Source organism: Danio aesculapii, chromosome 16 (assembly GCF_903798145.1).
Source record: "Danio aesculapii chromosome 16, fDanAes4.1, whole genome shotgun sequence".
Taxonomy (NCBI): domain Eukaryota; kingdom Metazoa; phylum Chordata; class Actinopteri; order Cypriniformes; family Danionidae; genus Danio; species Danio aesculapii.
In genome coordinates, this window is record NC_079450.1 from 40,219,187 (window position 1) to 40,245,275 (window position 26,089).

At 35.9% G+C, this 26,089-nt stretch overlaps 1 protein-coding gene and 1 pseudogene across 4 annotated transcripts in view; both read right to left on the reverse strand.

Moving 5' to 3' along the window:
• The window catches only part of tax1bp1b (Tax1 (human T-cell leukemia virus type I) binding protein 1b), a 60,053-nt gene that overhangs the window by 31,522 nt on the left and 2,442 nt on the right, over positions 1 to 26,089 (reverse strand). For all 4 annotated transcript variants that reach the window (XM_056474885.1, XM_056474883.1, XM_056474884.1 and 1 more), the window contains exons 2-4: positions 21,845 to 22,041; positions 1,057 to 1,159; positions 388 to 578 (exon numbers count right to left, since the gene is read on the reverse strand). In XM_056474885.1, coding sequence (XP_056330860.1) covers positions 388 to 578; positions 1,057 to 1,159; positions 21,845 to 22,021 — 471 coding nt within the window. In that variant the 5' untranslated portion in view covers positions 22,022 to 22,041. The remainder of the gene's footprint in view (positions 1 to 387; positions 579 to 1,056; positions 1,160 to 21,844; positions 22,042 to 26,089) is intronic.
• LOC130244008 (U2 spliceosomal RNA) lies at positions 4,249 to 4,374 on the reverse strand (annotated as a pseudogene).

The window sequence follows — 26,089 nt, forward strand, 5'->3', positions numbered from 1 at the left end:
CAAACACTGTTTTGTAATCCAGAGTTCTGAATGTGCCAAGACTTCCATTCTCATTCAACTCTATTGACGTTTAGCTATATAAAACTGCTGGTTATGCTGCTTGAAATTGCAAACTGGTATTTTCTTATTGTAATATTTTTAATTTGTAAACATATTGTACACTGGTTTGTCGTACTGGTAACTTCACTGTTTACCGCCACTTGTTATTCCTAGTCATTTACTCATAGCAGCATATGAATCTGAAGCTTACTTCTGCATTGCAAAATAAGGTAAATAGAATATGGAAAAGTATCAATTCAAATCTTTTCAGAATCAATACTGAATCTAACACTTATAAATAAAAAGATTAATCAAAAGATGTTGTTTTGTTTGACCAAATCTCCTCACCTCCAGGTAACTTGCTTTGGTGGTGACCACCAGAATATCAGATCCACCTTCATCCTCCATTGTCAGAAGTTCCTCCTCTGTGGGGCTGTTAGCACGGAACTGGAATGGAGTGCTCGCCCCACGGATCTCTCCCTTATGTGTCACATAGCAGAACTGGTAGAACTCACCATCATCATTAGGGACGTAATAACCTGCAAGTACCCCAGAATCAGCACCAGGTATAGATAAAATCTGTCATTAAAGCTTAAAAAGTATTATAACAAACCCATTTGTCTTTCCCATTGGTATAAAAGTAAATGACCCTTAATGAACAATAGCTAAAGCTAATGGACATAGCCTGAAGCCCATCATTTACATCATAACTTTACAGTTCAACTGCAGCTTTATGATAAACTGCTGTCCATTTACTTTCTTAATTACAGCAAGGAATGCAGAATCCTGCCACAACAACCCTATAATCCCTCACAAAGATTCCAGTGTGTGACCTGAACCACTCCAGTAAAACTGGCCCATCAACACTTCAGCCTTCTAATAGGAGGCCTCAGTGTTTCCTATTTTATTGCATCCGTCACTACATATTAAAAGCCCTAAATGCACCTTTGAGGGGCTTTCACTCTGCAACGACATTCACTGTTGAATAAAACCCCATTTTTGACAGTGTTGTTTTACCTTGGAAGACCACAGATCTGTTGATTGCGGTTCCCTCGGTGTAGTTGTCAGGAAGAGGTGACCACAGGAATGTGTAGTAGTCACGAGCGGTGCTCCATCCAACCTGTCAAAAGCATTGAGATTTTCAAAACTTCGAGCTAAAGTTATTATTTGGCATGCTAAAACACTTTCTCCTTTCCTAAATTGGCTTAAGCAGGGAGGAAACACTTTTTCCATTTGGTGGCACCACAGAAAAAATTCAGATTGAGTTGTGATCCAATAAATATTATGCCTCCCATAATTACGTCACTTACCCACATACTCGTGTACAACTTTCTCACTTCCAATCTTGTTCACAAACAACCCAAGGCATTGAGGTGTTACTGTTACCATGTTAAAAGAAATGCCAAAAATGCTAAAAACAATGTGATGTGTGTGCACGAGTGGCTTTTTGCATGCATGCGTGTGTGTCTGGGAAAAAAAACGAAGCTGTTTGACATTTTTATCATATTGTTTGTCATATTTATAAGTGTGGTCAGTGTATTTGTGTTTTGTGGCTCTTTTGCTGTGGCATTCAGCAAGCTACTTGGAAATAACTTAAATAATTTGGCAAAGTGACACGGAACTGCAACATGTACAACACTTGTAAGACTTTACAGCTGTGTAGTTACTGAAAAAGAATCTTCAACACCTCTAAACATCTGTCAACCGATTAGAATGAAGCATCCGACAGGACTTTGGAACAAGATGTTTTCTAAATCTTTGCTGTTTTAAACGAGGAATGATGCAGTCTAGAAATACTTTAATTAAATAATGGATGTAAAAAAGGCTCAGTGTGTGCTAGGCATTGGTCGGTATAAGATTCTGATGCTATGATAAGCTTAGTTAGCTAGTTAGTTAGTTAACTTTATTTGTCCCTGTAGGGAAATTTCATTTGCAGCATACACTCACAGAGACATCTGACATTTCACATTTGGCATTTATATAAATAAATCATTTTAAAAACATGGTACCTCTAAATAAATATCCAGGCTACTAGCCATCAACTGCTACTGAAAGAGGAGGAATTAAAAAATTTATTGCTTGAGGTATAAATGATAATTTTATCTTATTTCTTATGCATCTAAATATTTCGTTTTTATTTTAATAGCGGGTGATAATCGCTCCAAATCGTATTAAAAGTTAAGTGAATTATAACAGCGTGAACTTTTCTGTAACAGTAGTAGTGCTGTGTGTTATTGGTTTACCCTTTAAGGTTACGTGCTGACTGACTGACAGGTGCGTGATGCGTAAGGCCAGCAAACACGACGTATAGCCATTTCACTTTACTTCAGGACGCATTAATACCGCTCTGTAGATCTATTGGAGACATTCATAAATAATCGTAGCAAATCTAATAAATGCTGGAGGCATACTTGTTACATAAACGCACTAAATCGCACTTCAGCAGTGTTTATTTAAGAGTGCACAAGAAGATCTGCGCTTGAGCAGCGTATATTTGAGGGGGCGTGCAAGAAGTTTTTTGTACTAGCAGAGGAAATCGGCATGCAAGCAAAGAGATTTGCATGCTCGTAGGCTATTACATAAATACGAATGCGATCTTGTAATACTTCGCTTACGACATTTGTCATTGAAATAACGCCACAGGTAGTTGGTAGATCTGTGTAAAAAAGGCCTGCCACCACAGCTGGAAAAAAGCTGTGGCTGGGTCACTTGGCATTTCTGTGTGGAGTTTGAATGTTCTCCCTGTGTTCACGTGGGTTTCCTTCGGGTGCTCCGGTTTCCCTCATAGTCCAAAGACATGCAGTATAGGTGAATTGAGCAAGCTAAATTGTCCGTAGTGTATGAGTGTGAATGAGTGTGTATGGATGTTTCCCAGTGATGGGTTGCAGCTGGAAGGGCATCCGCTATGTAAAACATATGCTGGATAAGTTGGCGGTTCATTCCGCTGTCATGATCCCAGATTAATAAAGGGGCAAAAAGAAAATGAATGAATGAATGAATGAATGAAATAAAACTAGAACAAATTGTATATCGTAGCAAAATTAAAACTCGTTTACCCACATGCCTCCAAAGTGAAAACACATTTCAAACTAAACAACTCCAATGTACACTCATGGCAAGACGGTAAACGATTCGTCAGGGTGTTGTGGTCTTGACCATTGGCTGATTCACATCATGCTGCAAAATTCTTTGACGCTTTGTGCATTTTTCTCATCTCCATGCGGCCTAGTAGAAAGCCTTTGAGACGAGAGCATAAAAACATGGACTCGGCTGCGTTTTACGGGGCAAGTGAAACTCAGTCTGTCTGCCACGTGTTTCTCGCCAAAGCCTCGTGAATATGTTCGGTTGAGGGAGCGCGGCTACAACTCAGCCTTAACAGGAAGAAGAAAATAGGTGAAAATTTTATACATACTTCAGAATGGAAACCAAGATGTAATTATATGAATTTTATGTGTTGTTAACTGATGGTTGATGAGGGGGAGTACAGAAAATACATCCATAATTTCAGCCCGCTGTCATAAAACTGTCAAACAAAATCAGACTCACATCGGGCTGGCTGTGTTTGTGAACATGCAAACGCACAAGCCTTGTACCTGCCACTGAAATCTATGTGGGGACTCCTGGAAGTAACGCACAGGCACTGTAAAAAATGCAAACTCACTGCAGCTATGTCATGTTAGAAAGCTGTCTGCCTTGTTTGCTCAAACTATACGGCTGTCCTCTATGTCCACAATAACATTAGTGTTGCAGAAATCCCCTGATTGTACAAGAAAGTTGCCTGAGGTGCTGGAGCCGTAAAGAGCAGGAAGCCATTAAAGGCATGGCCCATACGGAGCGTCATTACTGCCTGGACCAAACTCCACTCATTAGAGACGTTCGGGGTGAAGGAGGGCGAAAATTAAGCCCCTGTGTGTCTCTCATTTAGGTTTTGCGGAGGGAAAGGAAACCAAAGAGAGAAAAGATGGATGTGAATGAGAACAGCATGAGAAAATACACAAGAACATGAATCAGAGCAGCTTGCGTTGCGAGTGAGAATAATTTGGGATGCACAAACAAAAATAAAAATTTAGAGGAAAATGAATATATAACCATTAAATGTTATTATAGCTAAGGAAATAACTGAATTATTAATAAAATAAATGTCTAAACTTGTCATTCATTTAACTGACAAGCCAACAAATTTCAATTAGTAGAATTTTTCCTATTTTGACCAATTCCATCTCCCTGCTCAAACATCAATTTAATATATTGTGTTCGGGTAGAGCATGTATCACATATTAATTAAATAAAAACAGATTCTACACCTGATCTTAGTAAAAAAGGCAGAGAAACCATAATTAGTAGAAATCTGATGAACTAAAGCAATTGAACTACACTGAAAAACTCAAAAAGTTAAGGTAACTCAAACCGTTTGAGGAAACAAATTGCAAAAAAACATTAAAGTTTAAAAACTAATCCTAATGAGTACTGTGAACTTAATCCATTAAGGTAAACGAAGTATTTTAAGCACAGTAAAACCCAATAAATTATGAAAACTCAAACCAACTGTACTGTAAAACCCAAGTTAAGGCTACTCAAACCGTTTGAGGAAACCGATTACAACAAACTATTTGAGTTAAAAAAAACTATATGAGTACTGTGAACTTACTCCATTTGAGTTGAAGTAATGAGATATTTAATTAAATTATTTTTTATAAAAGTCATTAAATATATAACAATCTGCAAGAACAATGATAAACATATTAAGTACTTAACATATTAAGTATCTAAATGTACTTGAAAATTTTACAAGTACTTCAAACTATATTAATATCACTGCAATTGGATATTAATTTATCAAACTGTCATTTTTTTCAAAACCTACTCTAAAATGCAATAAGCAGATCTAATTTCTAATTTAAAAATGAAAATCCAAATCATTTATTTAAAAGACAAGTTAATGTTTATATTTCAAAGATATATGAAATACATGCAACATATATTTAAAAATTTATTAAAAAGACTGAAAATTAAACATTATGACATATAGCCTATATTTATGAGGTCTAGGAATCTTTCCAGGTTTTGATGAATAGGCTACAATATGTTAATACTTTACAATTAAGTAAAGCATTTTTCTTTTTAAGAACAGTGCCATTTTTAATTAACATTTAAAAGCACATTTTAATTCAAACATTTATTTTTTGTGTTAATGTTTAAACTTTTTATAATGTTCAAAGTTGCTGACAATAATAAATAATCATGATAATAGGTATTAGTCTGCCTATTAATAATAACAAACATTAAATTACAGAAATTTACCGTAAAATAACAGATGTTAAATTACAGAAATTTACTAGAAAACAACAGATATAAAATTAGAGTAATTTACCAGAAATTTTAATTTAAGGAAATTTCTATGATTTAACATCCGTTATTTTACGGTAAATTTCTGTGATTTAACGGCCGTTAATTAATGTTTTTTTTTTCGGCAAAACTTAAAATACAAATTTTTAAAACGGTGTGGCACCTAACCCTGCCCCTAAACCCAACTGTCACTGGGGGATGAGCAAATCGTAGTAAACTGTATGAATGAGATCGTACAAATTCATATAAATTAACTACTAAAATAAAAAAAATATTAATTGCTGTGAGATGGTGTTGGATACACATGTTGCGATATCGGTGCTGAAACGATATATTGTGCAGCCCTACCTTAAAATCATCTCAAACTTGTTCCATAAACACAACGAGTTCGCTGTACTCAAATGACCTCCACTGCCACCAGATCTCAATCATAAGAGCAGCTATAGGTTGTGCTGGAATGGGAGATTTGCATCATTAATGTGCAACCAGCAAATCCACAGCAACAGTATGATGCTGCAATGTCAAAATTAACTGAAATCTCGGGAATGTTTACAACACCTCCCTGAATCTTTGCCATGAACAATTACAGTCAGTTCCAAAGGCAAATTTTAAGTACAACTCAGTACTAGCAAGCAATGTGCCCCTTTAAGGCAATAATATATTATGATAATGACAAAAATGCTGTAACGCATAGATGAACCACACCTATAGTTAGTTAACTGTTAGAAAAGCCAATTTGGCATCATTTTCAAACTTAACTTAATACAGAAATGTATGTGTGTACGTGCTAAAACTTTATGGACCTATAATAAACAAACAGAACTCCACGAAGAACAACAGAACATCTCTGTGTTTGTGAGAAAGTACCTAATTCCCTGGCTTGAAATGACGCACTGACTTGGCCCACGATTCTCTTGTCTGTGCTAAGCCGCATGCAGCAATGAGTACAGCGGGTCTATATATCAGGACGGAGAACAGCGAACAACTACTGCGCTGACAGGATAATTATAAAGCAGTGTTCACCTTCTTCATGGCGAGTCTGATGGCGTGTTCTGACAATCCAAAATGACGATCACACGTTTTCAACTAGACTCTCTCTGTAACCATTCCAACTTCAAGAAAGCCACAGGCAGCGTGCTTGCTCAAACAAGAAACAATTGACAAAAGGCAAATTTGATGATGCTGAGTGGCTTTCACCTTCAGAGACTTCAAAACATACCTACTGTGTATATACTCTTATGCAATCACAAATAATGCTATGGCTGGTATAATGGTGACAATGCTCTTATAATGGGGAATGTAAGTTGGAGAAGTAATTGAACTTCCCCCTTCATGTGACTGAGAGTGGTGATATGTTGTGATTTCCTGGTTTCAAAATATGTACCCAGGCTTTTCCTTTAATGTTCAGGTATGATCAGTTATTCTCCTGAACACTAGGTGGCAATAACAGCCTTATGTCTACCTGCCGCTCGAGGCAAGTGACTCATGGAACAGGTCTTGCAATTTTCTGGTGTTTGGCACGGCTGCCTTTTGTCTGTCAACACAGACACAGCCATGTTGAGATTTATGATCTTGTGCCCTTCAATGCCGGAGGTTATTCTGTGTCTTTTGGTGCAGACAAATGTGCGTCAGCTCAGTTTGGAGGAACATGCCTGCCCTTAAGGCTATACGAAGGCACTGCTACCCAATGGCACGTGACTTCAAAACAATGAAGCAAGTCTTATCATAATGCAGAACCTAATTGGAAATTGAGAAAATTTATGTAGAAACATTGGTCTTCAGGACAAACTGTCATTGCTGCATGCAACTAAAGGTGTTTAGCTTTGAGAACTGCATACCAAGTACAGTTTTATTTATGGGAATTCTTCAAATTGTTCAGATCAGGGGTGCCCAAACTTTTTCGTCATCATTCAGAGCCATTGGCCAAAGGTAAATATACTAAACTATGTTACATTAAAGTTTCCTAATTTACTTCATAAGATTTAAAAATAAACAGAAAGCATTACTTTATATCATATTAACTAATGCAGAATAACTTTTAAAACGAGAACTTATTGCAATAAACACACATTTATAACACAGTGGAATCAATGCTGAATACATTACTCAGTATGTACATTTTAAACTAAATCTGTTAATTTACACCATTTACAACATGGACAAAACTGAGATAATTTTTATTGGCACCCCAGCACTTACCAGCAATATTTCGACCAGTTTCTCCTGTGAGATTGCTGGCTCTCACATTAAAACATCTACAATGTCCTTTCAGTCTCACATTCATTCATTCATATTCTTTTTGGCTTGGCCCCTTTATTAATCTGGGCTCACCACAGCGGAATGAACCGCCAACTTATCCAGCATTTGTTTTACGCAGCGGATGCCCTTCCAGGTGCAACCCATCTCTGGGAAACATCTATACACACTCATACACTACGGACAATTTAGCCAAGCCAATTCACCTATACCACATGTCTATGGACTGTGGGGGAAACCGGAGCACCCAGAGGAAACCCACGTGAACGCAGGGAGAACATGCAAACTCCCCACAGAAATGTCAAGTGACCCAGTCTAGGCTCGAACCAGCGACTTTTTTGCTGTGAGGTGACAGCACTACTGCGCCACCGCGTCGCAAGCTCACATTAAATCTGTTATTAAATCTGCATTCTTTAATTTACGTCGCATTTCCCAACTGTGTCCTTTCGTCAGTAGCAAGGATGCTAAGACTGTCCTCCATGCATTTGTCTCTTCACGCATTGACAACTGTAATGCCCTTTTCATTGGTCTGCCTGGGAGCTTCATCTCCACATTACAATATATTCAAAACTCTGCGGCAAGAATACTCACTCATACCAAACGTTTTGCTCATATAACCCCAATCTTGTACAACCTCCATTGGCTCCCAGTTGCATACTGGTCCTTCACCTCTCTTCAATGGGGGGCAGATCATTTAGTGTTATTGCACCCAAACTCTGGAGCTCTCTACCACGCTCACTCAGTTCTGCTAATAAAATCTCAGAATTCAAATCCTTACCTAAAACTCATTTTCTGAATGCTTCACTTCTGATCTGACAAACTGACAACTTTATCTGATCCACCTGCACTCTGCTCATTTGTCTCAGGTCTTGTTTTTGTATTTCCAGTTTGTTATATTTGACTTCCTGTATGTTTTTGTATCTAATGCTGTCTACATGTATTTGCTTGTACTATCTTCTTTTGTCGCATTCTTTGTAAAGTGTCTTTGAGCTCTGGAAAGGTGCTATATAAATAAAAATTATTATTATTATTTAATTGAAACATTTAACTTCAGTTTGCTCTTAACAATACGAAAAACAATCAAAAGGGTTACATTACACTTGAAATGACAATCTCTAAACCATCCCCATCATAATTCCTCTCTTATCAGATGGGATGGTGGGTCAATTCAAAGGTTACCATGGGCCGACTTTGGCTCAAGGGCCCTAGTTTTGGGCATGTCTGGTTTAGATGAACGTAGGAAGGATTTGTTTTTGTTTTTTTGCCCTATCAGGATAATAAATAAATAAAAATTGCTCAACTTTCATGATTTTTCTTTATGCTAAATATATGTTTTTATAACCTTAACGTAAGATGGGGGAGAGATGTACATCTCTATCTTTTTGATTAAGCGGCAACATCCTGCTCTATCCATCGCGAAGCCAATATGGAAGTACCTGAAACTGCAATTTATCGACTCGCCTTTGGGGGCTGGCTTCAAGAAGTCCAGATGTTCACTGACTGTAATGCTAAATTGGCCAATTTTACAGCTAATATAAACATGTTTACAGCATGGTACAAAAGATGGTTTTGGTCAATATAGCTAATATTACCTTTCATGACAACTGTGAGGGGGTGATTTTTTTTTAATAACTCATCCGTTTCATTTTCATTAACTTATATTAACTCTGCATAATTAAGGGCATGGCCACTCGAGTGACAGCCAGGTCTCGCTAGTTACTATCTCGTCACCTCAGCTGATTCCGGCTGATTAGCCGCTAAACTCGGCATATACATCGTGTTTTTGTTTTGTTTTATGTGGCTTTACACAGTCAATTGCCTTTTGGAATTATTTCCTACCATTATCAGATAATATGGCATATTGTGTGCACTTAATTGTGCTCACAAACCATTCAAGTTGGCCTCTATTTCCCAGGTGAGTGAAATTATATACATGTATACCATATCTATAAATGTTTTTGTCTTATTTAATATAATTTATCATTTATAATTTTCTTTAGACATGTAAAGCAATCCAGAATCTGACCGATTGATTAACTGTAGACTTTAGAACAGTCATCTGAAACGTTGTCATACAGTTTTATGCCAGGATTTTGTAAATAGCCTTGCATTTAATAACTCAGACAATATTTGAAGTATCTGCAAGTAATTCTCGTTTTCCTTCTGTAGAAAAACATCATAAGAACAATGTTTAGTGGCTCAGTGTATTACCTCAGTGTTTTTTAAAACACTAAACACTTTATTGCTATAGTATACAACCAAGCACAAGTGGTCAGAATGCAAACGAGTCGCAGGTAATGAAGTATTTGTTTCTCCCTAAGAAAGGCCCGTCTAAGCTAATTTCTAGCAGGCATCTGTACCCCCGCTCACGCTCCGCCTCTTTGCCCTTTTTTGGTATCTCCTGGTCAGTCCTATGACGCACAACCAAAATGGCAATGGTTGGTCAAGCCTACTTGTAGCTTCGTTTGTGCTCTTCAGAAACCTATGGGTGACGTCACGAATACTACGTCCATATCTTTTACAGTCTATGGTTTTGATCCAAGAAATCCCTGTGTTAAATATGGCATGAAATGTCTATAATATAATTTTGTATATAATATTTTGTGATGTGCTGTGCCATAATGCGCAAATAAGATTTACTTTGCTATTGCTTATGCCGATGTTAATAATAATGAACAAAAGCTTTCAGCCAATTCCAATTCTTATACCCATACTAATATATTGGTCAATTGCATACAGTGTATTTTTTCCCATTAAATTAGCTTTACTGAAGTTATGTGAATTGGATTCATTTAACGTTACACATTTTAAAGAGCCCATATTATGGGTTTTTGAAAATGCCCTGCATGTAGTGTGTAACTTCACTCTAAGTGAAGTGAAATATCCAGCTAAGGCTTAAATCTGTAAGTGTACAGTGTTTAAAACTATTGATTCATCTATAAAAGAGTCGACTCATAGTGCTTCAAATGAGTGGCTAACGAGTCATTAGGTGTTTCGTGATGACGCGACTACGAAACACAAGTAGTTGTGCGCGCAAACCCGGGAGATTTGAAACCTGCGGCCCCACCCACTAACAGAAAAAAAGCCCCCCACACACACAGACACCGGTCGAATGAAGTCACGCTGTGCAAATGGATATTATTGACAGTCTACCCAAAGATGAAACCTCAGCAATATAGCCCAGCCTTGAGCAGTTCAAGTGCTTCTGGAAACTACATGCTTACAAAGAAGACTTCATCGGTTTGTTAAAGGAAGGATCAGTAAAGACTGTTAGAACATGGATCAGTGCATCATGAATCAGTTTCTTCCCCCATTTCACAAGTGTAAGTACGTGCGATTAAAATTATTTCCTCGTTTACTCTAGCTTGCAAATTATGTATTTAGTTGTGTTTTGTTACTTGTAACCGCGTGTACTGTATCAGGTTAACTCTTTATATTCTCATATCGCGTGTAAAGCCACGTTGAAAATGCGATGCATTCCGCTTTGTTTACGAATCGTCAGCTGTTCCTACACACATGCAACGGTCAAGTTTCAAAATATTTCAGCTCAGGTTCGAGGTGAGGTGTCTAAATTGCACCCAGCAAGCTGAACTGGCGCTCTAGGCATGTGTGTCGTGTCCTCTGGGGAGGAGGGTAATGTGTGTGTGTGTGTGTGTGTGTCTCCTCTGAGGAGGGTAATGTGTGTGTGTCTCCTCTGAGGGTAATGTGTGTGTGCAGCACCGGAGCTAGCTGAACTGCCGCTGTAGGCAAAGGATGATCACGCCGCCATCAACCCGATAGTGAAAACGAAAGGGACCCATTAGTAAAGTGAGGCCCGGCGGGGGTGTGGGTTTTGGGTGTCGCGGTTGAAATTGAAGACCGGGGGGTATTCGCGGATATAACTGTGGTGAGGGAGGTGTCGCCGACGCCCTAGGTCGCCTCTATGGACGCACCGGCCCTGTGTGTGTGTGTGTGTGTGTGTGTGTGTGTGTGTGTGTGTGTGTGTGTGAAAAGAGCAGGTAGACTGTGATGGGCTAGGAGATCTCCTCCCCAGTTCTTGGACTTTTTGCTCAATAAAATAGTTAGTCGTTGGTATTTTCTAGTCCATCGTCTGTATTTACATTCACCCACTGGCAGCCAAAATCCACTATGAAGCGTGTGTGCACTGTGACTACTTTTATATTGTTGATTAGCAGCTGGCCGTTTCACTCTGTCTCGCGCTGAAGCCTGTCCGTGTCGACCAATCGCAGCAGGCTGTCATCGGTCCAATCAGCGCAGATTAGCTTCACGCTGAGGAGGGGTTTGGGAACAAATGAATCGCTGAACGATTCATATGGGAGTCGCTGGGATAATTAGGTAAAACTAAATGCAGATTATAAGACCATGAAAGTGTTTTTGTTGGAGACCCTTACAATCAAAATATGAACCTTTTTCATGTATAATAGGGGCTCTTTAAGAGAGACACGTTAATATGAAAAAAAAAAATCGAATATGAATGTCTTTATGAAAAAGTTTTTTGGTATTCAATATTTCTTTTAACAACAGTACAACTTATTTCACATATAATAAAACATATTTATTTAATAAACTAACAAAACAAGCTAGTGCTGTTATTGTGCATAAATTAGCAGTCCATTTCATTGTGCAAGATGTTTGTTGTGCAGTTGGCCGAACTTTTTACCAACTGTTTTGTGCCAGCACGTGAAGACCAGTTGCTTTCCCTGAACCACATCTGACATCTTGTACAGACATTATAACTCGTGTTGGGCAAGTTACTTCAAAATGTCATCAGACAAATAAAACCTTTCTTGGATGAAAAATTTTAAATGCTATTAAAATAGATTAAAATAATATTCAAAATATCAGAATAATACAAAATATTACAAATATTACAACAAGGTTTCTGCAGGTTTCATCAAGTCAAATTTAAGACCAGTATGAATGAAATGTTAGACTTATACAGGGGTAAATACTAATGATACCAAATATTGTGCTTGCCACAAAAATTTTTTTAAATGTAATTATTTCTTAGCAACATACGTGTGGGTCAAAACAAGAAAATTTTAGTTGTATACACTATTTTTCAACATCATATTTTTTTAATGACATGTTTAACATTATTAAAAGTATATTTATTGTGGAGGCAATTACATAAATAATCAAAATATATACATTTGTTGACTTTTGGTCCAAATTGATTGAGGATAACTTCTATTCAACCTATTGCATTTCTGTTATTATCAGGGGGAACTGTGTAATTGTTTTTAGTTTTCTTTTCCTGATTTTATTAAGATGGATTGTTAGTGATTGGATGATTGTCAGCCCAATTGGGTAGCCTTATCTGAACAGAGGAAAATTAAGACCTGTTTAAAAATTATTTAAGACATACAACACAATATTTCAGTGAATTTAAGACGTTTTTAAGGTCTAAAATTGTGTTTTTGAAATTTAAGACATTTTAAGACCCCGCGGATACCCTGAACAATTACTCTGCTTCTCTGAATTTAGACTTTACACTGCCTTTTTTCTTAAGCACATGCAGTTGTTTATATAAATGATAAATGTTCTTTAGTTGAAAAATAGAATTATTCTGCCAAATATATTTTGAGTTGATTAATACAGAACTGTTTATGGAAATTATTTAAGGCAAGTAAAGTAAATATTTTAAAAGTAAAATAAAATTAAAAGCAATCCTACAATTTACTTTTTCAGCAGAAAAATAATTTAATAACAGTAAATAGTTACTAATTGCATCAAACACTGATTATAACTGAAATATGCCATATTATTCAAAACTAAATGAAACCGAGGAAGAATTAGAATCAATTCTACAGATTCCATTAGAATAAAATAACTTAATTAAATTATTTATCAATAAAATCTAATTGAACTACTTTAACAAGATGTCAGCCTAAAAATCGTTGAAAGATTATTTGCCTTAATATCATCCACACACAAAGGGAACAGAACTAATGAGCCAATTCTTCCCATTTTTCTGTGGACGGAGATTGTAACCCACCTTCCAAAGACCTGAACACTGTACATTTTTCTCACGGGGGGTTTGTCCTTTTAATCAAGAACATCAGCCACAATGTGCTAGAAGCGCTGAGAAGTAGAAGCCTTCCTGACAGCTAGCCGTAAAACAGCTTCATCAGATGGGCTATATCAAATGAAAAGTAAAAAAAATTCTAAAAAGCACTTTGATCTGGTCAGATCCAAACCCCGATACTAAAACCCTGACAGTGACCACACTTAAAGCCCCCTCCCACAACAGTCAGATATTCTCTTTTATTTCCTCTCACCATGCAGTCCACATCCATAATGTTGTAAATGCCGTTTGTTTTATGTTCTCTCATCCAGCAGTAGCTGGGGAACTCCAAAAAGCAGACGGAGCCAAAACACCCCTCTAATCCTGCCAACGCACATATTTCATTCCTGTGCACACCGTCATGACCACACTCGCGTTCAACTACACTCCAGCATGACGCACCGCTTTGTGCCAACATAGTGGAATTTTCAAACTACCAGCAGGCTGTAATATTTTATAACAGTTTTTTGGTCTCTGCCAAGATCCTTCGAAAAAAAAAAACTCAAACCGCATTCTGTTATACAAGCCTGTAGTAAATGTTCATGCTTACTTGATGAAAACCTTGTTAGAAGGGGAAACAGTCGTGACTGAGATTTTCCTGGATATGATTCACACTTTTTCCCTGAACAAGATATACTGTCGAGGGAGTAGCAACACATGTTCATCAGGTTAAAAAGATTTCATAATGAGCTCTCCATTAAAACATCGTCCACAATAACCATAGTAGGTAATCATCTAAATGGCTTGCAGAGGGAAAAAAATAAAGAAATGACCTGGCTACATAGCCTATATTTGAACTGTAATCTAGTGTGAATCAAGTGCAGACATTAAGGTTACTCTATATATAACACAGGGTGTTCGCGGGGTCTTAAAAAAGTCTTAAAATGTCTTAAATTTCAGAAACAAAATTAAAAAGCCCTAAAAAGTCTTAAATTCACTAAAATGTTGTGTTGTAGTTCTTAAATCATTTTAAACAAGTCTTAAATTCACTATGACCAAGTAAAGCTACCCAATCTGGGGTGCGTTTCCCAAACAACGACATAACTCGCAGCTGAACTATCATAGTACGCTGCATCGTTTGGGAAAAGAATGATGTAGTGAGGAGTGTTTCCCAAAACCGTAGTTTCTCTGTCGCAGATCCAATCGTTTAAACCACATTAGTTATAACGTAAAATGTCCATTATGATGCTCTAAACGGGACGGACTAACTACTTCTTTAGGGAAAACCCCCATAATTTTTTGTGCAATTTATATTGTTTTACACGCACTTGCATTTAAAAAAAATCCAATATTAGTTTTGGCAAAAGCATGCCCTCATTTTGCAGATTAATTGAAATATATGTAAACGACACATATAGGGTCTATACAGTATATGTTTCCTTTACAAATATTATTGAGAATATTCCATATGAAATCAATTAGCTAACATGTATTCTAATCTCATCTATAAATCATATAAATCGTTAATGGTTGTAGGCCTAACTTACAGTAGGCTAGGTTATTTATTAAAAAATGAAAATCTACGTATATAATAATAATACTTTTTTTTTTTAAGTCTACTTTTACAATTCGACACATTCAAACCAATGCAGAAATTGTCTAACCAACGGGGCCACGTCATATACAGATTAATAAATAATCTACTATAAATTATAACCATTAACCCATGGTATATTTTTTGATTTCACAAGCTTTGGAGACATATCGGAAATTCCGCTTTTAAATAACAGGCCACCTATAGCTTTCGTCATAAGCCAAGGCTGCGTTCAAAATGGCATAAATGTTTCAAAGTGCACTATAAAGGGAATGCAATGAATGTTCGTCGCAACGATGGATTTGGGAAACACCAAATCAAGGAACTGCTTGTAACGACAGAACGTGCAACCTTAGTTGACTAATGAGGGTTTTCGGAAACACACCCCTGGCCAACACCCAATCACCAATAATCCATCTCAAAACAAAACTTGTTTTTATATATTTAAAGGTGCAATAAGTATGTTTTTGACTCTAAAGCATAAATATACCATAATATGTTTGCTGATATTTAAGAAACATGCTAAGTGAACATTCTTGTTTATCTGAAAAACAATACTGAAGTCAGATATTCTGCTTTGAAAATGTGCGTTACGTGCTGGAATGGCTTGTTTTTGCTGGGTTTTTTAACCTGCCTAATGCCATCTTACCAAATTATAATTCAGCACCTTGTTGCCTTGTTGGAAAACCACATATTTCATTCATTCATTCATTCAGAAAGGCTCCTAAAAAAAGCATGTGTTCGTGACCGAAATGTGACCTCCAGTGGACAACAGCAGACTCCAAAATAAGACGCAGGTTATGAGGTGGTTATTAATTAGCAAATAATATAAAAATTAAGAACTGAAACATTAGGTGAGCAGGTTACATTGTAACTAGGGGTGTAACGGTTCACAAAATCACAGTTCGGTTCGATACAACACAGTGGTGTCACGGTTCGGTATGTTTTCGAAACAGCAAAAAAGAAAAAGGCCAGAAGATTTCTCTGATTTTAATTTACCGCCCCTATTATTAGTTAACAATAATAATTGTACTGTGTTCTCACGAGTGGTGTCTGATATTGCACAGATGATATTGACATATAACTTATTATTTGCATGCATCATCTTAAAAGCAATACCTGTCTTTTCATGAGCTGCAATGTTAGTTTCATCTCAGTGGATGCATACTCTTTGTCGACGGTGAACGCGGTGTCAGTCACACGATTGACAGCATTGTGACGATTAAATGAAGGATTAAATAACGTTAGAACATCTCGTGCTCGTGTAGATTCAGTGGCAAACACTGTTCCCTGAAAACTCCATCCCACCGGCTTTACGGTAAATGCTTTATTCATTTTCATAGCGGACTTCAACCACTCTTCGAAAAGTGTAAATGCTGGATTGACATTCATTACATGATCACTAATCAGATGTGCCATTATTTGTAACTTTGGTGGTTTTTAAAACTAAATCTGTCAGTGTTGTTTTCATTCTCTCATATCCAGACTTTCGCGGCTGTGGCTCCCTGTCATTGGAACTGAGTGATTGACAGCTGATTTTAACCGAACCATTCGCGTTCTGTTCTAGCACAGTGGGCCAATAAGAAGAGCTTGAAGGCGGGGCAAGCATTTGGGCTTTGTTTACTGCAACTTGACATGTCAACTGTTTTAAACCATTCCTGAGCACTGCGTTTGGCATTGTTAGGTGCAAAGATGCATAAAGAGTGAATGCCTCCTAATTCCACGTACGTGGTGAACATTTTGCTGTGAAAACTGGTCGCACGACATCAATGTTTTGCACTCCCAAATATATTTTGACGTCGCATAGATAAAATTTCGGGCGCATATGCGACCAAAACGGCCGCAATTTCGAGCCTTGTCTCATATCAACAGCTATAAATGTATCGAAACCAAAGTGTTCCCAAACGCCAGACCCGCTGTTGGTTATAGGAGGATTAACGTTATAGACATTTTGCGAGCTAGTGCAACGTTTGTCTGACTGGAGTAGTGTTTGGAGGTGGGCGGGGAAGGCAGCATGCTGCCTGTCACGTCAATTGGGATGCCTTGTTGAGCGTTTTTGCACTGAAAACATTATATTTTGTATACTTATTCTCTTTTATCTTTTTAGATATTAGTCTGAATCGTTCGGTTTGTAATGCGTACCGAACCGAAAGTCTCATACCGAACGGTTCAATACAAATACACGTATCGTTACACCCTTAATTGTAACCCCATGTTCTAACAACACGCTACGTGACGAGATACAAGGTGATAAGCAATTTGGCTGTTTGCACCAGACGAAACATGACATTAAATACAGCCATTCAGAAGCACAGAATTTGCACTCACTCACAAAATCTGAATGTTTATAATCTAATTAGTACATATTAAATCTTTTTAGCATTATTAAATGTACATGCTGAACCACTGATAGTGAGTCACAGTTCAATTTCAAACGGTTTATTTTATTTTATTTTCAAGATCTGAGGTGAACTATCTGGTGCTGCTTTCAGTAGTAAGGAATAAACATCATGTAAAATGGCATTCAAACTTACATTATTAGCATTTAACACTGAATAAAGCACATGAGGTATACCTGAGGTGATCCTGTTGTTCACCTGTGAGAAATAGAAGCCGTTTATAATATATCAATTCAAGGTGTTGGTTAGAACAAAAACTCCTTTTAATACAGAAAATATTTCTTCTATCATGTGCCATTGCTTTTATTTAGAACATGACTTATATCAGCCTTTAGGCTCGCTAGTCTTGCTGCTGGTCGTCAATCTGGCAACCTGCACTTGCGTTTGTTTTGATCCAGGAATGCAATATTTAGGTCAACCACTTGGTGTCAAACTTACATACTGCACTTTTAAGTTTAATATTTTAAAGAGATACAATTCACAACAGCTGTTAGACATGTTTACGCCAAATTCTTCAAATTAAACTCCCTAATCATGGAAAGAAAACTTCCCTTTACATGATCTTCCATTAACTGGGCTATTTAAAAAAAAATCCTTAGCCCTGTGTAAGTCTAAAGTTTCATTCGTATTGGTCTTAAAAGGGTCTTAAAAAGGTTTAAATTTGATTTGAATAAACCTGCAGTAACCCTGATAACATCAGTTGCGTATTCTAAAGTCAAAAAAAGAAAACTCTCTCTGAATCAGACTAGAGTAAAATTCGGTTTACAGCCGGAAACATTTAAGTGACCAGCAGTAAATCCAACATTATGTTAAGCACCAGTAATGGCGAATCCCCAAATATTCCACTGCCAAATGTGATGGTAGGGGTCATTTCTACACTGTGGAAACTGAAGATGGGGAAATGGAATCAAAACATTAAAGCTGCAGTAGCATAACATTGCATAATACTGCCTACAAAATGGTAGGAAACCAAATTGGAAGATTTGTTGATTTTTGTTCTAACTTGAAAGACTTGAGGCATTTTTTTAAATGACTAGAGGTTAACAGTAGGCCGAATTAAATATACTTCACTTTGATAGTTGTGCCATTTATATGATTTAATAGAATAAAAATGGAAAATTATATCTCAATCAAGGAAGCATCTAGACTGGTTCATGTGTCAAAACAGAGAAGCAGGTCTGTTTTTCCACATCACTGTAGTTTATGTAATTTCTTAAGAAGCTTACACCATTACAATAAACAGCAGCTTTTTTAGGTTAAAAAAACAAAACAAAACCTAAGCCAAACCAGAAAAGCAGATGTTCTAGTTATAATCAGACTACATTCAAAGTCTTTTAAAGAGAAAAGACGAATTTGAGTCAAAAACAGATCTGAAAAAGTTATTTACCAAAAATATTGATTGATTTGGTTAAACCACAAACATTAATATTAAGGTTTTATCTCTGTAAAAACAGCACAGCTGACAGCTTGAGGTGACCGTAGCCCGATCTTGAGCTTGAGCTGATGTAAGCTGATGTAAATGAATTCAGATTGCACAGCCTTAAATTCAGTAACATCTTAAAAATGTTTAAAAAAAAAAAAATTTGTACATACATGCTTTTGCGCATGTATATATTTCTGTGTATGAGCAAGTGTGTGCTCGTATGTGAGAGCCCAATGCAGGAATGCAATAAAGCAATGCAGTTAAACACTAGCAGAATGCTCTATTCTTAACCACAACCCCAAGTAATATCAACGACACACATTCAGTATTAATCCACACAGTGGCAAAAGTTTTCGCGTTCTCAACGTGGTTTTGGACACAATATGTCAATAGCCCATAATGATTTAACCTGAGGGATGCATTACAAGCACTGATCTGTAATAGATAAGAGATTACAAGCCGCGTAGGGTGATTTCAACTGATAACACACAATTAAACACATATTTTGCATACTACACAAAAGAGGCAACAATTTTACATATTAAATTTACATGTTATGATCTGGAGGAAGAAGAAACTGGTCCATATGAACTGTAACAGTTACTGACAAAGTCCCTGTCAAAGTCTGACAAAGTCCCATACCCATACAGTAATTGTCATCTACTCGCGTCATGAAAGCGCGTTCAAATTTGACCAAATCTGGAACTAGATATTTTGTGATGTACCGTATCGACGTCAAGCTATTAATTAAGAGCCGTTTACATATTGTGTCTATTGCACGCTCAAGTTTGTTATTTCCAATAGAGGCGTGCGGCTTTGCGCACATGGGCGCGCATTCGCTCACGCTTTCCAGGCTCACCTGAAAGAATGCTGCGAGCGCACCACGAGTCACGTGACAAGAACTGGACCAGTCAGCTTCATACTTTGTATGTAATATACACATTTCTACTCCAAAGAGAAAAAAAAATACAAAATGAAAAATACCAAACCATTTTGTAGTTGATAAAAGTGCCTTTCAGACAGAGGTTCGGCAGTTTTTGACTACATTCGTTCTCTTCAAAAGGGAAATACTCAGGTAATATGTAGCTTAGATTTGCATTAGACAAATATTTTTTCTTTTTTTAATTACATTTTTTAAAATTAATACGCATGTTTAAATGCCAAAAACTTTCTCTTATTTTTAATTCCAAAGAGATATAGATTATTGCTTGTTTCTTTTTTTGTTTTGTTTTTTAAACATTATCTTTATTGTATTTTTTACATCAGTACAAACTATAACTTTTGTATATGTATAAACATACACATTTTAAACAAAAAGTTGTGACATCATGTTACTATTATATGTATAAGAGAACTAAAAAAAATACAGAGAAAAGTGGGGGAAGAGGAAAAAAACTGAAAAAAAAGAAAAGAAAAGAAAAGAACTAAATAAGGGGGGATTTTGAAGTGTTTCTACTAGGGTTTAATTACTGCTCTTTTGTTAAAATACTCAATAAATGGATTCTCTATTACAGGAACATTTTCTTTTATTTTTAAGGGGAAAGACTTAGATTCTCAAGTGGCAGGCAAGACATGACATTTTTATTAATGTGGAGCATCTTTTCGTTTCCAATTCAGTAAAATCAATCTACGTGCCAAAAGGGTTATAAATCTAATCACTGTATATTGAATTTTAGATAATTCTGCATTATTGCTGACACCAAATAGCTAAAATAGGCCCTGGGTATACTTGTTTTTTCCACCACTTCTGATATTAATTGAAAAACGAAATTACTACTTACTATTAATTAACTATTTTAGGACAACTGCAAAACATTTGACTGAATACACAGTGGGTCTACAAAAGGGAACATATTAGAGAGCTTTAATTTAGACAAGTGAAGTTGGTGCAGAATCTTAAATTCTATTAAACCATGCCTGATACACACAGAACTAGAATGAACTTGTTCTTGTGCTTCCTCCCATTGCTAGTTTTCAATTTCTGTTGAATGCTCTAATGAAACATCACATTCTAACTGAGACAATTTATTATTTATAATTGTATTGTTTGTTTTTAATATTATTTAACACTTTACATTATAAGGAGTTTTCATGTGATTAATGAATGAATAATGATAACTGTAAAACCGCGATTATTCCTCAGACTATAATCGTACAACAAAAATCTAAAATCGTTGCATCCCTAATTGTGATCAGATTTGTGACTTGTCATTTCTAGCAATATAACTTAATGCTATTTTTAAAATCTTGTATGTAATGTTCCTCATAAAATAACTCGCTCATAGATATTTTTCAGATCTAATTAAATCTAATTCAGGATAAAATTAAATAAACTATAAAGGTGGAAACATTTGAACTATAAAACACCTCTGCAGATATTTAGATTTCTGTTTGCTGTTGACATTTTCCTCACTTGTCTCTACTCCCGCCATTTCTAATTATTTTCACTTCTGGGTGCACCTAGTACAGTATGGGCCCAGTCTAGCCAATAGCATAACAGTACCAAGGAGGCGGGTATAAAGGCCTTATCTGTTTGGTCAAATTTGATATTGACACATAAAATAAATGTCATTTATCTCATCTCACTGAAATACAAATATTGCATATACTTTTTTTTACAATAACGAAAACTTTTCTATATTGTGCAGCCCTAAAGAAGTGCTTATGCATTATGAAATACAATACAATTCATTATCTATTAGATGCTTCAAATCCAAGAATTGAACAGAACATGACAGACAAGGGAAAGTAAAAACAAGCAAAACGAAAGTAAGTGTCACCTTGAATATGCCGACCCAGTCCTTGGGATGTGGTTTAATGAACTGCGTGAGGGTGTAATGGCACTCTAACGCTCCGTGAGGGAGGTAACTTTTCCCCACATTCTGGAAGATGACATGGGCGAAATTAGACGTTTCCATGGCGCTGCTTGCTACTGTCCCCTCCAGGAATAAAGCCATCTGTCTATCAGCAGCTGTGTCTGTGGGAAGACAGGACCCATAAGAGAGTTGAGAAGGAGAAGAGACACCAGAAATTTTTCTCTGTGGAATATCTTTTATGAATTTAAAATATATTATGTAAGCAAGGGTCTTTACACAACGTTGAATCAATCAGTGCCGATAGCAGAACACACGTTTCATTTTGGCTATTATATTACAATAATTGCTGTACAGTTAACAATTTCAAAACTCACACACAATTGAGTAACAACAGTTATTATTGCAACACAATCCAGACGCAGAAACAACTGGGTCCTGATTGTGTGTTATACTTATAAAACAACTTATAAAAGAAAAGAGATGTAAAAAAAAACTGATTTTAGAAAACTTATTATTTTAAATGTAAACTAAACTTTCAATACCTGGGTAATGATAACACTTCACTTATTAAAATCTTAACCAAAAAAAAAAAAACATATTAAAGTAAAACATCATATTAACACTAGTTTTTTTCCTTACCATTTTATTGTAAAACAATATCTGCTTCCTGCAGCAGCAGTTTCAGGTGAATTCTACAGAAGCAACTAAGAGATTTTACAAACTACATGTCAGACTGACTCTAAAACTGAGCAAAACAATACCAAAAAAGTTTTGCATGAGTTCTTGTTCTTTTAATGTCTCTTTATATTTCAAAATAAATCAAGTGGGCTCAATAGTAGGCTTTTTTCAGCACAATTATCTAAAATTACATATTTAAAAACTATAAATTTCAGCAGGACTTGTGTGGACTTGATTAGCCTCTATCTAAGTGAAGTATGCAAACAGCAACAGCATGATGCAAGCTCACATTGATATTTCTGGATTTTTAATTATTTTAATGACTGTATCTTGATACTGATCAGGTGTAAAAACAAGCAATTTTTGACTAACAGGGTTATAAGGATAACAGTGCAACCCTAAAATACTATTTAACTGCACTTTTAAACCTTCATACTGCAATCATACACTTTATACTATAGATAAATTATATTTACATGATTTTAAAAAATTACTTAAGCACTATAAAATAAGCTTTAAATTACTTACGTACCACATTTTTATTTTGTTACTAAGGTTATTTTTTTTATATAACATTATATTACTTACAGTTAAAGTCAGAATTATTAGCCCCATGAATTATTAGCCCCGTTTTTTCTTCCACAATTTCTGTATAACAGAGAGAAGATTATTTTCAACACATTTCTAAACATAATAGTTTTAATAACTCATTTCTAATAACTGTTTTATTTTATCTTTGTCATGATGACAGTAAATAATATTTGACTAGATATTTTTCAAGACACTTCTATACAGCTTAAAGTGACATTTAAAGGCTTTACTAGGTTAATTAGGTTAAATAGGCAGGTTAGGTTAATTAGGCAAGTTATTGTAAAATGATGGTTTGTTCTGTAGACTATCGAAAAAATTATATAGCTTAAAGAGGCTAATAATTTTCACCTTAAAATGTTTTTTTTTAATTAATAACTGCTTTTATTCTAGCCGAAATAAAACAAAGACTTTCTCCAGAAGAAAAAAATTATCAGACAAACTGTGATAATTTCCTTGCACTGTTAAACATAATTTGGTAAATATTGAAAAAAAAATTCAAAGGAGTGCTAATTATTCTGACTTCAACTGTATATTTATAAATATAAATATATAATTAATTTAAATGTGTATTTTATAATTTTATCTGTAAAAATATAATAAAGGTTTTAAATTTAAGTGTGATTGATGTCACTGAGTGGAAATGCTGCTATTTTAAGCTAGGTATTATTTTTCTGTCACATTTCAAGGAATCGTGCTATCTATTAACTCACCAACTTTGATCTGTACGTGCGAATTTCTTACAAAATTGCACAGTGTTTGAAACTTAGAACAGATTTACAGATGTGCAGATTGAAGGATTAAAAGGCTTTAAGCTTTGAGTTTGATCTTTGATCAAATATCACTCACCCACTTCATATCTTTCAGCTATGTCAAGGGTTTTAAAGTAGTCCAATTATTCCTTTTCACTTTTTAAGTTAGTCAGTTTGTAGTTTTTTATGTTACTAACTAAAAAAATCCTCAAGTCCACTCCAACGAGAAACATTTCTTCTAAAAAAAATAAGTAAATAAATAAATAAATGTTCTGCAAACGACTCATCTGGACTAAAAACTTGTTTTCAGGGATTTATCCATGTCACAAATCCCACCTATGGAAATTCCAATGATTGGGGGATGGGAGAAAACCAAAGCAAAAAAATCAACAAAAAACCACAACACTAGCTGTGTCTCATTTTAAAGGCTGCATCCTCCGAGCGATCATCGAATCGTCATCGCAGTGCGAGGAAGGCTGTCTCATTTTGAAAAAAATAGAAGGCGCCTTCACATGCAGCCTTAAAATGCGTCCTTCGTTTCCCCAAGTAATGAAGGATACAACTGGTGGATCCAGAAACATCCCAAGATTCATTGCGTGCTGATAATGGCAGGACATTTTTTAAAGAAATCTCTGGATTACATGTATGAATTAGGTTATATTTTACTGGGATATATAATATATAATAACATGTTAAAAAACAAAAAGAGTATGACATGTCTTACTAAAAAGTGATTTTAGAGACAGTTTACATTTTTATGTTCACATGTATGGATCGAAGGAAATATATTTCTAGCTTTTGTAAACCTGTTTTGCCTTCAAATTGCTTAAAATGTGTTTTAAAAATCACTTTGAAAAACAGTAATTACAAATTTTATTACTGCTTATTAATGGCAGCTGTTACAGTTGCCTGGTAACGAGATCTGTCCCCTGTAGATCGTCTTATTTCAAAATGCTCGATTTGGCCTGTGTGGACTTCGAAGGACTCACCTTTGAAGTCTGCATCCTTCGGAGGATGCAGCCTCGAGTCTGAAATGAGGCAAAGCTACTTTCACTCTAATGTGTCTTGCACATCCACCTTTGTAAAGGCTTTGTGAAATCCTCTAGGCCAATAGCCTTGGCTAAAACTGATTATACTGTGAAATATTTGATGTTACGATTCTGTTTGAAAAAATATTTATACTCTAAATAGGGTTTTTTTCACATTAAAAACACTGGTAAGCTTTGATCTTTGAGAAGTATCAAGCTCATCTCTCTGGCTCAGTGCCAGCTTCCACAGAACAGACAGACCTTGCTGCTTGGGCAATGAACATGGCAGTACTGTAAGACCATCAATGTTTGCCAATCACAACATACTGGGAAAGCCAACCAATTACAACACATTATTTTTTTAAAGATTATGTAATAATGTGAAATGTATTTATTTATTTGAGCTCCAAGTACAAGTGCATGTGCTAGTACAGCCCTCAAACAGAAGCAAAACTTTGTAGAAGCATAATTGGACCCCTGCAAAAAAGACTCTAGCACTGGGAAGTAAATAGCTACAAGTAGCTCTAGCTTAGATACATTGTTTCAGAAGCATGTCAGCAGCTCAGCTACTTATGATACAATATATCTTTTAAAGTAGCAGAGTAGCTTGACAATTGCTACATTCTATTTTTGAACCTATGGTCTAAGGCTGCACAGTGTCTTCTGTAATCATGTATTACAACAGTATATTACAGCCATATGATGCAGGAGAAGCTGTAAGGTCACATCAGCACATTCGAGCTTCCATCAATGAGGTTTGTTCTAAGGCATCAAGCTTGGGTGAGCTTTTGTTTATCCTGATATGTTTATATGTGAATGAAATCCTGAACTAAATCTGCTCAAGGCAATAACATTTCAATAGACGTTGATTAAACTGCTTTACTCATGCAGTGCAGGGTTGGTTACTTAGAAATTGTGGTCCATTACTGATTATTATTAGATAATCTAGAATGCATGTTAATGTAATCTGACTATATTTTTGATTACTTTTAAGTTACTTTTGACTCAGCTTGTTTATCGCCCAGGTTTTTGACCCAGCTTGTTTATCAGCTGCATTCCATTCGTCGTTATCAAGTGTGTTAAACTTTATGTTTATGTTGTAACTACAGGGGTTTTTGTAAGATGACATGACCATTATTTTAGCTGTAACAATTTGGCACGGG